Here is a 14,667-nt window from a genome sequence, read left to right as displayed (position 1 = left end):
TAAGTTTTGAAATGTGCTAAGTAGGGAAGACAAAATAGATCTTCCATCACTAGCGCAGCTCTGTGTTACTGGGGACTCACTGCTGGCTCAACCCAACCAGCCCTCCTCACACAGAGCCTGTAAATCCTCCAGCCCTGCTGTTCTCCTTTGTATTTCGGCAGTGCCCAGAGGGCTCAGTCCCTGATCAGGGCCCTGCGGTGCTAGACATTGTACACACACAGCCCGATTCCCCCCACGCTGGGTCTCCTGAATGGCTCCTGCCCGAAGGCGGGACGGCTCTATTCCTCACCCAATGTCTCCTGCTGGCAGAGATGCTCTGAGAGACGTCTACGCTCTGGGTCTCTGGGCTTCCCGGGCTGGGAGGCAAGCGCGGCTGTCTCCGGGCGGTTCTGCTGACTCTCCAGCAGCTGTACTTCAGGTGTCCTAATGCAGCCCTAGTCCTCTCCAGCGCTCAGGGGCACTGTCCTGGCATCGGACTGTCCTGGTAAATAGAACAATGGCTCCTGGCACCCTGAGAATGCCTGTTCCCCCGGCAACCTCAGTGCCATTTCCTATGGAAGTGATGGTGTCAGTAAAGGTGATGGAGGTGGTCAGGCCTAGTGGTTGGAGCTGGACTCAGGGGGCGGGGCAGGGCATGGGTGGAGCAAGGCTGGAGCGAGACCAGGGCTGGAGTAGGACTAGGAACAGGGCTGGAGCAGGCTCAGCCTGTTGCCTATGTCAGGCAGGAGCGAGTTCCTGGCCCTGGAGTGATGTTGAGCAGACTGAGCTGCTGCTGTGAGACTGATATACCTGCTCTGGGAGTCACAAGGCCAGTTCCTGGCTTGTGGATTGGCTGGAGCCCAGCACAGGAGGGAATCAGCACCTTACAGATGGCTCCCGGGACGCTTGGCTCCTGGCCCCGCTGGGTATTGACATGCCAGGTGCAGGGGGCGAGGTGCAGCGCCAGGGAGGAGATTGGGGAGGCAGGAGCACTGAGGTGGGGCTGAGCGAGCAGGTGCTGAGGCGCTGCGGCTGGCTGGCCAGCAGAGAGGAGGAGCAGCAGCTCGGCTCTGGAGGGCCCAGCTGCAGCTCCACACAGGGCGCTGCCAGAGCCTGGCAGGCGTCTGGCTGAAGTGGCACTTTGTGATCTGGCACGGGCGGGAGCTAGCTCCCCACATCTGAACGCTCCGCAGCGCCGGTGGATTCAGCTCCAAACCAGGATCTGGCTCCAAATTCACAGCTGGCCCCTTCCCCCGATCTGGAGCGGCCCGCACCGTGTGGGGGTGGTTGATTTCACAAGAGAGGGGGTTTCCCACAGACTCTCCAACTCCCTCACTGTGACAAAGTGGGACTGTTCTTAATGTTTCCTCTGAATACTGTAGGGGTGCCTCAGTTTCCCCTATGCATTTCTTAAGTCTCTAGGTGGGGGGATAAAGGCCAGTGTGCATAAATGGCCAACACTCTGTCTCCTGGCAACTAATGTCCGGGGCCCTTCCCCCCTGCAAGGGGATAGCTAAAGGTGTTGGAGATCAAAGATCAGGTGACCTCCTGGCCCGGGAAAGAGACAAAGGCCAGAGAGAAGGGGCTGGAGAGTTTCAGTTTGGAGCTGCCTGGGGACGAGGAGTGAAGTGCAGATGTGGGTGTCTGGCTCACTGCCCCCCAACTCCCTCACTGTGACGAAGTGGGACTGTTCTTAATGTTTCCTCTGAATACTGTAGGGGTGCCTCAGTTTCCCCTATGCATTTCTTAAGTCTCTAGGTGGGGGGATAAAGGCCAGTGTGCATAAATGGCCAACACTCTGTCTCCTGGCAACTAATGTCCGGGGCCCTTCCCCCCTGCAAGGGGATAGCTAAAGGTGTTGGAGAACAAAGATCAGGTGACCTCCTGGCCCGGGAAAGAGACAAAGGCCAGAGAGAAGGGGCTGGAGAGTTTCAGTTTGGAACTGCCTGGGGACGAGGAGTGAAGTGCAGATGTGGGTGTCTGGCTCACTGCCCCCCAACTCCCTCACTGTGAAGAAGTGGGACTGTTCTTAATGTTTCCTCTGAATACTGTAGGGGTGCCTCAGTTTCCCCTATGCATTTCTTAAGTCTCTAGGTGGGGGGATAAAGGGGCACTTGGTAAACATGCACCGCCCAGCCAGGAGCTCGGGGAAGGCTCGGTGTGGCTGGCTATGCAATGGAAAAGCAGAGGCGGGCAATAGAAGATTCTCCTACCTGGAGTCAGGAGTGGGCAGAAGCCAGCGTGTATATGGGCCACCCACTTTCTGCTACCAGTGGCGGAGCTGAAACGGCCGGATCAGCTTTCCCAGCAGCACGTGCCAGCTCTCGCTCTGCCAGAGCCTAGCCTGGCAGTGAGGGGATGAGGCTTTGGCAGCCAGCAGGGGGCGTGTCACAATGGGCAGGCGAGTCACAAGCCAGCCAATGTGTGACTGCCCAGCCATGGGATGCCCCAGCCCAGATTACTTTTGGCCTGGCCGGGGCTTTAGAGCCTGTCCTTCCCCACCCAGAGCAGCCTGTCAAAGGCCAAACCCCTCTCACCACCGGCTCTGTAGCTCCCCCTTGCTTTTGGTCTGTCTTAGGCACCATCCTGGCCCTCATCCCCGTGGCATCAGAGCACTGCCCAACCTCGATTGCATTTATTCTAACCGCCCCCTGCAGGGCAGGGCCTGGCTGCTACCCCCACTGAACAGACAGGGAACTGCAGCACAGAGGGAATAAGGGATTTGCCCAAGGCCACGCAGAGCATCTGTGGCAGAGCTGGGAAATGACCATGGGTCTCGTGGGTCCCAGGCTGCCACCTTCTCTTCCATCCTCCTGCCCCCTTTGTCCCTGGTTCAGTGTAAGCTGTGAGAGCTCTCTGGGGCACAGGAGCTGGCTGGTGCCCAGATGGAACTACATTGCCTATTGCACATATCTCACTTTTCCCGAACATTGAGTCTGCTGCTACAACCATACCAGGGCCCGCCAGGATCCTTGCAGCTGGTCAGTGCTAAGTTTTGAAATGTGCTAAGTAGGGAAGACAAAATAGATCTTCCATCACTAGCGCAGCTCTGTGTTACTGGGGACTCACTGCTGGCTCAACCCAACCAGCCCTCCTCACACAGAGCCTGTAAATCCTCCAGCCCTGCTGTTCTCCTTTGTATTTCGGCAGTGCCCAGAGGGCTCAGTCCCTGATCAGGGCCCTGCGGTGCTAGACATTGTACACACACAGCCCGATTCCCCCCACGCTGGGTCTCCTGAATGGCTCCTGCCCGAAGGCGGGACGGCTCTATTCCTCACCCAATGTCTCCTGCTGGCAGAGATGCTCTGAGAGACGTCTACGCTCTGGGTCTCTGGGCTTCCCGGGCTGGGAGGCAAGCGCGGCTGTCTCCGGGCGGTTCTGCTGACTCTCCAGCAGCTGTACTTCAGGTGTCCTAATGCAGCCCTAGTCCTCTCCAGCGCTCAGGGGCACTGTCCTGGCATCGGACTGTCCTGGTAAATAGAACAATGGCTCCTGGCACCCTGAGAATGCCTGTTCCCCCGGCAACCTCAGTGCCATTTCCTATGGAAGTGATGGTGTCAGTAAAGGTGATGGAGGTGGTCAGGCCTAGTGGTTGGAGCTGGACTCAGGGGGCGGGGCAGGGCATGGGTGGAGCAAGGCTGGAGCGAGACCAGGGCTGGAGTAGGACTAGGAACAGGGCTGGAGCAGGCTCAGCCTGTTGCCTATGTCAGGCAGGAGCGAGTTCCTGGCCCTGGAGTGATGTTGAGCAGACTGAGCTGCTGCTGTGAGACTGATATACCTGCTCTGGGAGTCACAAGGCCAGTTCCTGGCTTGTGGATTGGCTGGAGCCCAGCACAGGAGGGAATCAGCACCTTACAGATGGCTCCCGGGACGCTTGGCTCCCGGCCCCGCTGGGTATTGACATGCCAGGTGCAGGGGGCGAGGTGCAGCGCCAGGGAGGAGATTGGGGAGGCAGGAGCACTGAGGTGGGGCTGAGCGAGCAGGTGCTGAGGCGCTGCGGCTGGCTGGCCAGCAGAGAGGAGGAGCAGCAGCTCGGCTCTGGAGGGCCCAGCTGCAGCTCCACACAGGGCACTGCCAGAGCCTGGCAGGCGTCTGGCTGAAGTGGCACTTTGTGATCTGGCACGGGCGGGAGCTAGCTCCCCACATCTGAACGCTCCGCAGCGCCGGTGGATTCAGATCCAAACCAGGATCTGGCTCCAAATTCACAGCTGGCCCCTTCCCCCGATCTGGAGCGGCCCGCACCGTGTGGGGGTGGTTGATTTCACAAGAGAGGGGGCTTCCCACAGACTCTCCAACTCCCTCACTGTGACAAAGTGGGACTGTTCTTAATGTTTCCTCTGAATACTGTAGGGGTGCCTCAGTTTCCCCTATGCATTTCTTAAGTCTCTAGGTGGGGGGATAAAGGCCAGTGTGCATAAATGGCCAACACTCTGTCTCCTGGCAACTAATGTCCGGGGCCCTTCCCCCCTGCAAGGGGATAGCTAAAGGTGTTGGAGATCAAAGATCAGGTGACCTCCTGGCCCGGGAAAGAGACAAAGGCCAGAGAGAAGGGGCTGGAGAGTTTCAGTTTGGAGCTGCCTGGGGACGAGGAGTGAAGTGCAGATGTGGGTGTCTGGCTCACTGCCCCCCAACTCCCTCACTGTGACGAAGTGGGACTGTTCTTAATGTTTCCTCTGAATACTGTAGGGGTGCCTCAGTTTCCCCTATGCATTTCTTAAGTTTCTAGGTGGGGGGATAAAGGGGCACTTGGTAAACATGCACCGCCCAGCCAGGAGCTCGGGGAAGGCTCGGTGTGGCTGGCTATGCAATGGAAAAGCAGAGGCGGGCAATAGAAGATTCTCCTACCTGGAGTCAGGAGTGGGCAGAAGCCAGCGTGTATATGGGCCACCCACTTTCTGCTACCAGTGGCGGAGCTGAAACGGCCGGATCAGCTTTCCCAGCGGCACGTGCCAGCTCTCGCTCTGCCAGAGCCTAGCCTGGCAGTGAGGGGATGAGGCTTTGGCAGCCAGCAGGGGGCGTGTCACAATGGGCAGGCGAGTCACAAGCCAGCCAATGTGTGACTGCCCAGCCATGGGATGCCCCAGCCCAGATTACTTTTGGCCTGGCCGGGGCTTTAGAGCCTGTCCTTCCCCACCCAGAGCAGCCTGTCAAAGGCCAAACCCCTCTCACCACCGGCTCTGTAGCTCCCCCTTGCTTTTGGTCTGTCTTAGGCACCATCCTGGCCCTCATCCCCGTGGCATCAGAGCACTGCCCAACCTCGATTGCATTTATTCTAACCGCCCCCTGCAGGGCAGGGCCTGGCTGCTACCCCCACTGAACAGACAGGGAACTGCAGCACAGAGGGAATAAGGGATTTGCCCAAGGCCACGCAGAGCATCTGTGGCAGAGCTGGGAAATGACCATGGGTCTCGTGGGTCCCAGGCTGCCACCTTCTCTTCCATCCTCCTGCCCCCTTTGTCCCTGGTTCAGTGTAAGCTGTGAGAGCTCTCTGGGGCACAGGAGCTGGCTGGTGCCCAGATGGAACTACATTGCCTATTGCACATATCTCGCTTTTCCCGAACATTGAGTCTGCTGCTACAACCATACCAGGGCCCGCCAGGATCCTTGCAGCTGGTCAGTGCTAAGTTTTGAAATGTGCTAAGTAGGGAAGACAAAATAGATCTTCCATCACTAGCGCAGCTCTGTGTTACTGGGGACTCACTGCTGGCTCAACCCAACCAGCCCTCCTCACACAGAGCCTGTAAATCCTCCAGCCCTGCTGTTCTCCTTTGTATTTCGGCAGTGCCCAGAGGGCTCAGTCCCTGATCAGGGCCCTGCGGTGCTAGACATTGTACACACACAGCCCGATTCCCCCCACGCTGGGTCTCCTGAATGGCTCCTGCCTGAAGGCGGGACGGCTCTATTCCTCACCCAATGTCTCCTGCTGGCAGAGATGCTCTGAGAGACGTCTACGCTCTGGGTCTCTGGGCTTCCCGGGCTGGGAGGCAAGCGTGGCTGTCTCCGGGCGGTTCTGCTGACTCTCCAGCAGCTGTACTTCAGGTGTCCTAATGCAGCCCTAGTCCTCTCCAGCGCTCAGGGGCACTGTCCTGGCATCGGACTGTCCTGGTAAATAGAACAATGGCTCCTGGCACCCTGAGAATGCCTGTTCCCCCGGCAACCTCAGTGCCATTTCCTATGGAAGTGATGGTGTCAGTAAAGGTGATGGAGGTGGTCAGGCCTAGTGGTTGGAGCTGGACTCAGGGGGCGGGGCAGGGCATGGGTGGAGCAAGGCTGGAGCGAGACCAGGGCTGGAGTAGGACTAGGAACAGGGCTGGAGCAGGCTCAGCCTGTTGCCTATGTCAGGCAGGAGCGAGTTCCTGGCCCTGGAGTGATGTTGAGCAGACTGAGCTGCTGCTGTGAGACTGATATACCTGCTCTGGGAGTCACAAGGCCAGTTCCTGGCTTGTGGATTGGCTGGAGCCCAGCACAGGAGGGAATCAGCACCTTACAGATGGCTCCCGGGACGCTTGGCTCCCGGCCCCGCTGGGTATTGACATGCCAGGTGCAGGGGGCGAGGTGCAGCGCCAGGGAGGAGATTGGGGAGGCAGGAGCACTGAGGTGGGGCTGAGCGAGCAGGTGCTGAGGCGCTGCGGCTGGCTGGCCAGCAGAAAGGAGGAGCAGCAGCTCGGCTCTGGAGGGCCCAGCTGCAGCTCCACACAGGGCGCTGCCAGAGCCTGGCAGGCGTCTGGCTGAAGTGGCACTTTGTGATCTGGCACGGGCGGGAGCTAGCTCCCCACATCTGAACGCTCCGCAGCGCCGGTGGATTCAGATCCAAACCAGGATCTGGCTCCAAATTCACAGCTGGCCCCTTCCCCCGATCTGGAGCGGCCCGCACTGTGTGGGGGTGGTTGATTTCACAAGAGAGGGGGCTTCCCACAGACTCTCCAACTCCCTCACTGTGACAAAGTGGGACTGTTCTTAATGTTTCCTCTGAATACTGTAGGGGTGCCTCAGTTTCCCCTATGCATTTCTTAAGTCTCTAGGTGGGGGGATAAAGGGGCACTTGGTAAACATGCGCCGCCCAGCCAGGAGCTCGGGGAAGGCTCGGTGTGGCTGGCGATGCAATGGAAAAGCAGAGGCGGGCAATAGAAGATTCTCCTACCTGGAGTCAGGAGTGGGCAGAAGCCAGCGTGTATATGGGCCACCCACTTTCTGCTACCAGTGGCGGAGCTGAAACGGCCGGATCAGCTTTCCCAGCGGCACGTGCCAGCTCTCGCTCTGCCAGAGCCTAGCCTGGCAGTGAGGGGATGAGGCTTTGGCAGCCAGCAGGGGGCGTGTCACAATGGGCAGGCGAGTCACAAGCCAGCCAATGTGTGACTGCCCAGCCATGGGATGCCCCAGCCCAGATTACTTTTGGCCTGGCCGGGGCTTTAGAGCCTGTCCTTCCCCACCCAGAGCAGCCTGTCAAAGGCCAAACCCCTCTCACCACCGGCTCTGTAGCTCCCCCTTGCTTTTGGTCTGTCTTAGGCACCATCCTGGCCCTCATCCCCGTGGCATCAGAGCACTGCCCAACCTCGATTGCATTTATTCTAACCGCCCCCTGCAGGGCAGGGCCTGGCTGCTACCCCCACTGAACAGACAGGGAACTGCAGCACAGAGGGGATAAGGGATTTGCCCAAGACCACGCAGAGCATCTGTGGCAGAGCTGGGAAATGACCATGGGTCTCGTGGGTCCCAGGCTGCCACCTTCTCTTCCATCCTCCTGCCCCCTTTGTCCCTGGTTCAGTGTAAGCTGTGAGAGCTCTCTGGGGCACAGGAGCTGGCTGGTGCCCAGATGGAACTACATTGCCTATTGCACATATCTCGCTTTTCCCGAACATTGAGTCTGCTGCTACAACCATACCAGGGCCCGCCAGGATCCTTGCAGCTGGTCAGTGCTAAGTTTTGAAATGTGCTAAGTAGGGAAGACAAAATAGATCTTCCATCACTAGCGCAGCTCTGTGTTACTGGGGACTCACTGCTGGCTCAACCCAACCAGCCCTCCTCACACAGAGCCTGTAAATCCTCCAGCCCTGCTGTTCTCCTTTGTATTTCGGCAGTGCCCAGAGGGCTCAGTCCCTGATCAGGGCCCTGCGGTGCTAGACATTGTACACACACAGCCCGATTCCCCCCACGCTGGGTCTCCTGAATGGCTCCTGCCCGAAGGCGGGACGGCTCTATTCCTCACCCAATGTCTCCTGCTGGCAGAGATGCTCTGAGAGACGTCTACGCTCTGGGTCTCTGGGCTTCCCGGGCTGGGAGGCAAGCGTGGCTGTCTCCGGGCGGTTCTGCTGACTCTCCAGCAGCTGTACTTCAGGTGTCCTAATGCAGCCCTAGTCCTCTCCAGCGCTCAGGGGCACTGTCCTGGCATCGGACTGTCCTGGTAAATAGAACAATGGCTCCTGGCACCCTGAGAATGCCTGTTCCCCCGGCAACCTCAGTGCCATTTCCTATGGAAGTGATGGTGTCAGTAAAGGTGATGGAGGTGGTCAGGCCTAGTGGTTGGAGCTGGACTCAGGGGGCGGGGCAGGGCATGGGTGGAGCAAGGCTGGAGCGAGACCAGGGCTGGAGTAGGACTAGGAACAGGGCTGGAGCAGGCTCAGCCTGTTGCCTATGTCAGGCAGGAGCGAGTTCCTGGCCCTGGAGTGATGTTGAGCAGACTGAGCTGCTGCTGTGAGACTGATATACCTGCTCTGGGAGTCACAAGGCCAGTTCCTGGCTTGTGGATTGGCTGGAGCCCAGCACAGGAGGGAATCAGCACCTTACAGATGGCTCCCGGGACGCTTGGCTCCCGGCCCCGCTGGGTATTGACATGCCAGGTGCAGGGGGCGAGGTGCAGCGCCAGGGAGGAGATTGGGGAGGCAGGAGCACTGAGGTGGGGCTGAGCGAGCAGGTGCTGAGGCGCTGCGGCTGGCTGGCCAGCAGAAAGGAGGAGCAGCAGCTCGGCTCTGGAGGGCCCAGCTGCAGCTCCACACAGGGCGCTGCCAGAGCCTGGCAGGCGTCTGGCTGAAGTGGCACTTTGTGATCTGGCACGGGCGGGAGCTAGCTCCCCACATCTGAACGCTCCGCAGCGCCGGTGGATTCAGATCCAAACCAGGATCTGGCTCCAAATTCACAGCTGGCCCCTTCCCCCGATCTGGAGCGGCCCGCACTGTGTGGGGGTGGTTGATTTCACAAGAGAGGGGGCTTCCCACAGACTCTCCAACTCCCTCACTGTGACAAAGTGGGACTGTTCTTAATGTTTCCTCTGAATACTGTAGGGGTGCCTCAGTTTCCCCTATGCATTTCTTAAGTCTCTAGGTGGGGGGATAAAGGCCAGTGTGCATAAATGGCCAACACTCTGTCTCCTGGCAACTAATGTCCAGGGCCCTTCCCCCCTGCAAGGGGATAGCTAAAGGTGTTGGAGATCAAAGATCAGGTGACCTCCTGGCCCGGGAAAGAGACAAAGGCCAGAGAGAAGGGGCTGGAGAGTTTCAGTTTGGAGCTGCCTGGGGACGAGGAGTGAAGTGCAGATGTGGGTGTCTGGCTCACTGCCCCCCAAATCCCTCACTGTGACGAAGTGGGACTGTTATTAATGTTTCCTCTGAATCATTAAGAACAGTAAACCCTCCAGCCCTGCTGTTCTCCTTTGTATTTCGGCAGTGCCCAGAGGGCTCAGTCCCTGATCAGGGCCCTGCGGTGCTAGACATTGTACACACACAGCCCGATTCCCCCCACGCTCGGTCTCCTGAATGGCTCCTGCCCGAAGGCGGGACGGCTCTATTCCTCACCCAATGTCTCCTGCTGGCAGAGATGCTCTGAGAGACGTCTACGCTCTGGGTCTCTGGGCTTCCCGGGCTGGGAGGCAAGCGTGGCTGTCTCCGAGCGGTTCTGCTGACTCTCCAGCAGCTGTACTTCAGGTGTCCTAATGCAGCCCTAGTCCTCTCCAGCGCTCAGGGGCACTGTCCTGGCATCGGACTGTCCTGGTAAATAGAACAATGGCTCCTGGCACCCTGAGAATGTTGTTCCCCCGGCAACCTCAGTGCCATTTCCTATGGAAGTGATGGTGTCAGTAAAGGTGATGGAGGTGGTCAGGCCTAGTGGTTGGAGCTGGACTCAGGGGGCGGGGCAGGGCATGGGTGGAGCAAGGCTGGAGCGAGACCAGGGCTGGAGTAGGACTAGGAACAGGGCTGGAGCAGGCTCAGCCTGTTGCCTATGTCAGGCAGGAGCGAGTTCCTGGCCCTGGAGTGATGTTGAGCAGACTGAGCTGCTGCTGTGAGACTGATATACCTGCTCTGGGAGTCACAAGGCCAGTTCCTGGCTTGTGGATTGGCTGGAGCCCAGCACAGGAGGGAATCAGCACCTTACAGATGGCTCCCGGGACGCTTGGCTCCCGGCCCCGCTGGGTATTGACATGCCAGGTGCAGGGGGCGAGGTGCAGCGCCAGGGAGGAGATTGGGGAGGCAGGAGCACTGAGGTGGGGCTGAGCGAGCAGGTGCTGAGGCGCTGCGGCTGGCTGGCCAGCAGAGAGGAGGAGCAGCAGCTCGGCTCTGGAGGGCCCAGCTGCAGCTCCACACAGGGCGCTGCCAGAGCCTGGCAGGCGTCTGGCTGAAGTGGCACTTTGTGATCTGGCACGGGCGGGAGCTAGCTCCCCACATCTGAACGCTCCGCAGCGCCGGTGGATTCAGATCCAAACCAGGATCTGGCTCCAAATTCACAGCTGACCCCTTCCCCCGATCTGGAGCGGCCCGCACCGTGTGGGGGTGGTTGATTTCACAAAAGAGGGGGCTTCCCACAGACTCTCCAACTCCCTCACTGTGACAAAGTGGGACTGTTCTTAATGTTTCCTCTGAATACTGTAGGGGTGCCTCAGTTTTCCCTATGCATTTCTTAAGTCTCTAGGTGGGGGGATAAAGGCCAGTGTGCATAAATGGCCAACACTCTGTCTCCTGGCAACTAATGTCCGGGGCCCTTCCCTCCTGCAAGGGGATAGCTAAAGGTGTTGGAGAACAAAGATCAGGTGACCTCCTGGCCCGGGAAAGAGACAAAGGCCAGAGAGAAGGGGCTGGAGAGTTTCAGTTTGGAGCTGCCTGGGGACGAGGAGTGAAGTGCAGATGTGGGTGTCTGGCTCACTGCCCCCCAAAATGGACCCAGCTGAGGTGTCCTGTTCTCTGTACCTACAAGCTGTTTTAGACCATGTTTCTATCATCTAATAAACCTCTGTTTTACTGGCTGGCTAAGAGTCACGTCTGACTGCGAAGTGGGGGTGCAGGACCCTCTGGCTTCCCCAGGATCCCACCTGGGCGGACTCGCTGTGGGAAGCGCAAGGAGGGGCAGAGGATGCTGAATGCTCCAAGGTCAGACCCAGGAAGGTGAAAGCCCTTTGAGCTTCTGGCCCAGAACACAGTCTGCTCACAGAGAGGAGACTTCACCAGAGTCCTGACTGGCTTCATAGGGAGCAGCTCCAGAGCATTGTCTGGGGACTCCATGACACACACCTCTCATGCTTCTTCCCATTTGCCTTTAATCACCCCCACATGGCCCATGTTGGCCACCAGCTACCTCCCTGTCTGGACCCTTACCTGGCCCCATCATGGCAGTGGCTGAGCACGCGGGTGTTGTTGTATTTAGCCTCTCAACCCCCCGCATGGAGCAGGGACGTGCTCTCCCTAGTTTGCTGAGGCCCAGAGCGACAGGGACTCACCTGATCTCACACAGAAGACTTACAGCAGAGCTGGGAACTGAACACCGCTCTCCTGAATCCCAGCCCAATGCCTCATCTACCAGCCTGTGTCGCCTTCCCGTGCCCTGCCACCAGCCCCGCCAAACCCTCCTCCCTGTCTCCGTCCCCTCCGGGCTGGACTGGTGTGACCCCTTCTGTCTGGCCACCGCAGACTCCCTCCTGTGCGCATGCCACTGCCCACTTCCTCACTGGCACCAGGCTAGACAGCCGGCACCAGGGCACTTGGTAGACGTGCGCTGCCCAGCCAGGAGCTCGGGGAAGGCTCGGTGTGGCTGGCGATGCAATGGAAAAGCAGAGGCGGGCAATAGAAGATTCTCCTACCTGGAGTCAGGAGTGGACAGAAGCCAGCGTGTATATGGGCCACCCACTTTCTGCTACCGGTGGCAGAGCTGAAATGGCTGGATCAGCTTTCCCAGCGGCACGTGCCAGCTCTCGCTCTGCCAGAGCCAAGCCTGGCAGTGAGGGGATGAGGCTTTGGCAGCCAGCAGGGGGCATGTCACAATAGGCAGGCGAGTCACAAGCCAGCCAGTGTGTGACTGCCCAGCCATGGGATGCCCCAGCCCAGATTAGTTTTGGCCTGGCCGGGGCTTTAGAGCCTGTCCTTCCCCACCAGGGTCATGGGAGGGACCTGTGATGGGTTGGATCACAGAAACCCCCCGGGAGCTGCCACCTGATGTGCCAAGACTACCTCTGCTCCTGTTTTCCCTGCCAGCTCAGGACTCCAGCGCCCTGTGTTGCTGAGCCAGACACTCCTGTCTGCTCCAACAAAGACCCAGGGTCTGAATTACTTGCACCAAAGCTGCAGGTTTACCTGAAAGCAGCTCACAGAAGTGTGCTTGTCTTTAGCACTCAGATGCCCAACTCCCAGTGGGGTCTAAACCCAAATGAATCCGTTTTACCCTGTATAAAGCTTATGCAGGGTAAACTCATAAATTGTTTGCCCTCTATAACACTGATAGAGAGATATTCATAGATTCATAGATTCTAGGACTGGAAGGGACCTCGAGAGGTCATCGAGTCCAGTCCCCTGCCCGCATGGCAGGACCAAATACTGTCTAGACCATCCCTGATAGACATTTATCTAACCTACTCTTAAATATCTCCAGAGATGGAGATTCCACAACCTCCCTAGGCAATTTATTCCAGTGTTTAACCACCCCTGACAGTTAGGAACTTTTTCCTAATGTCCAACCTAGACCTCCCTTGCTGCAGTTTAAGCCCATTGCTTCTTGTTCTATCCTTAGAGGCTAAGGTGAACAAGTTTTCTCCCTCCTCCTTATGACACCCTTTTAGATACCTGAAAACTGCTATCATGTCCCCTCTCAGTCTTCTCTTTTCCAAACTAAACAAACCCAATTCTTTCAGCCTTCCTTCATAGGTCATGTTCTCAAGACCTTTAATCATTCTTGTTGCTCTTCTCTGGACCCTTTCCAATTTCTCCACATCTTTCTTGAAATGCGGTGCCCAGAACTGGACACAATACTCCAGCTGAGGCCTAACCAGAGCAGAGTAGAGCGGAAGAATGACTTCTCGTGTCTTGCTCACAACACACCTGTTAATACATCCCAGAATCATGTTTGCTTTCTTTGCAACAGCATCACACTGTTGACTCATATTTAGCTTGTGGTCCACTATAACCCCTAGATCCCTTTCTGCCGTACTCCTTCCTAGACAGTCTCTTCCCATTCTGTATGTGTGAAACTGATTTTTTCTTCCTAAGTGGAGCAATTTGCATTTGTCTTTGTTAAACTTCATCCTGTTTAACTCAGACCATTTCTCCAATTTGTCCAGATCATTTTGAATTATGACCCTGTCCTCCAAAGCAGTTGCAATCCCTCCCAGTTTGGTATCATCCGCAAACTTAATAAGCGTACTTTCTATGCCAATATCTAAGTCGTTAATGAAGATATTGAACAGAGCCGGTCCCAAAACAGACCCCTGCGGAACCCCACTCGTTATACCTTTCCAGCAGGATTGGGAACCATTAATAACAACTCTCTGAGTACGGTTATCCAGCCAGTTATGCACCCACCTTATAGTAGCCCCATCTACATTGTATTTGCCTAGTTTATCGATAAGAATATCATGCGAGACCGTATCAAATGCCTTACTACAGTCTAGGTATACCACATCCACAGCTTCTCCCTTATCCACAAGACTCGTTATCCTATCGAAGAAAGCTATCAGATTGGTTTGACATGATTTGTTCTTTACAAATCCATGCTGGCTGTTCCCTATCACCTTACCACCTTCCAAGTGTTTGCAGATGATTTCCTTAATTACTTGCTCCATTATCTTCCCTGGCACAGAAGTTAAACTAACTGGTCTGTAGTTTCCTGGGTTGTTTTTATTTCCCTTTTTATAGATGGGCACTATATTTGCCCTTTTCCAGTCTTCTGGAATCTCTCCCGTCTCCCATGATTTTCCAAAGATAATAGCTAGAGGCTCAGATACGTCCTCTAGTAGCTCCTTGAGTATTCTAGGATGCATTTCATCAGGCCCTGGTGACTTGCAGGCATCTAACTTTTCTAAGTGATTTTTAACTTGTTCTTTTTTTATTTTATCTGCTAAACCTACCCCCTTCCCATTAGCATTCACTATGTTAGGCATTCCTTCAGACTTCTCGGTGAAGACCGAAACAAAGAAGTCATTAAGCATCTCTGCCATTTCCAAGTTTCCTGTTACTGTTTCTCCCTCTTCACTAAGCAGTGGGCCTACCCTGTCTTTGGTCTTCCTCTTGCTTCTAATGTATTGATAAAAAGTCTTCTTGTTTCCCTTTATTCCTGTAGCTAGTTTGAGCTCATTTTGTGCCTTTGCCTTTCTAATCTTGCCCCTGCATTCCTGTGTTGTTTGCCTATATTCATCCTTTGTAATCTGTCCTAGTTTCCATTTTTTATATGACTCCTTTTTATTTTTTAGATCATGCAAGATCTCGTGGTTAAGCCACG

General features: G+C 56.5%; 1 protein-coding gene across 1 annotated transcript in view; it reads right to left on the bottom strand.

The window, feature by feature from the left end:
• LOC135884613 (paired amphipathic helix protein Sin3a-like) overlaps positions 1 to 11,568 on the bottom strand; it is a 127,735-nt gene extending 116,167 nt beyond the window's left edge. The window contains 1 exon segment of the mRNA XM_065412035.1: positions 11,559 to 11,568. Coding sequence (XP_065268107.1) covers positions 11,559 to 11,568 — 10 coding nt within the window.
• Positions 11,569 to 14,667: the final 3,099 nt, after the last annotated feature.

The sequence above is a fragment of the Emys orbicularis genome, chromosome 10 (genome assembly GCF_028017835.1).
Source record: "Emys orbicularis isolate rEmyOrb1 chromosome 10, rEmyOrb1.hap1, whole genome shotgun sequence".
In the NCBI taxonomy this organism is placed as follows: domain Eukaryota; kingdom Metazoa; phylum Chordata; order Testudines; family Emydidae; genus Emys; species Emys orbicularis.
This window is presented reverse-complemented; position numbering and strand designations above follow the sequence as displayed.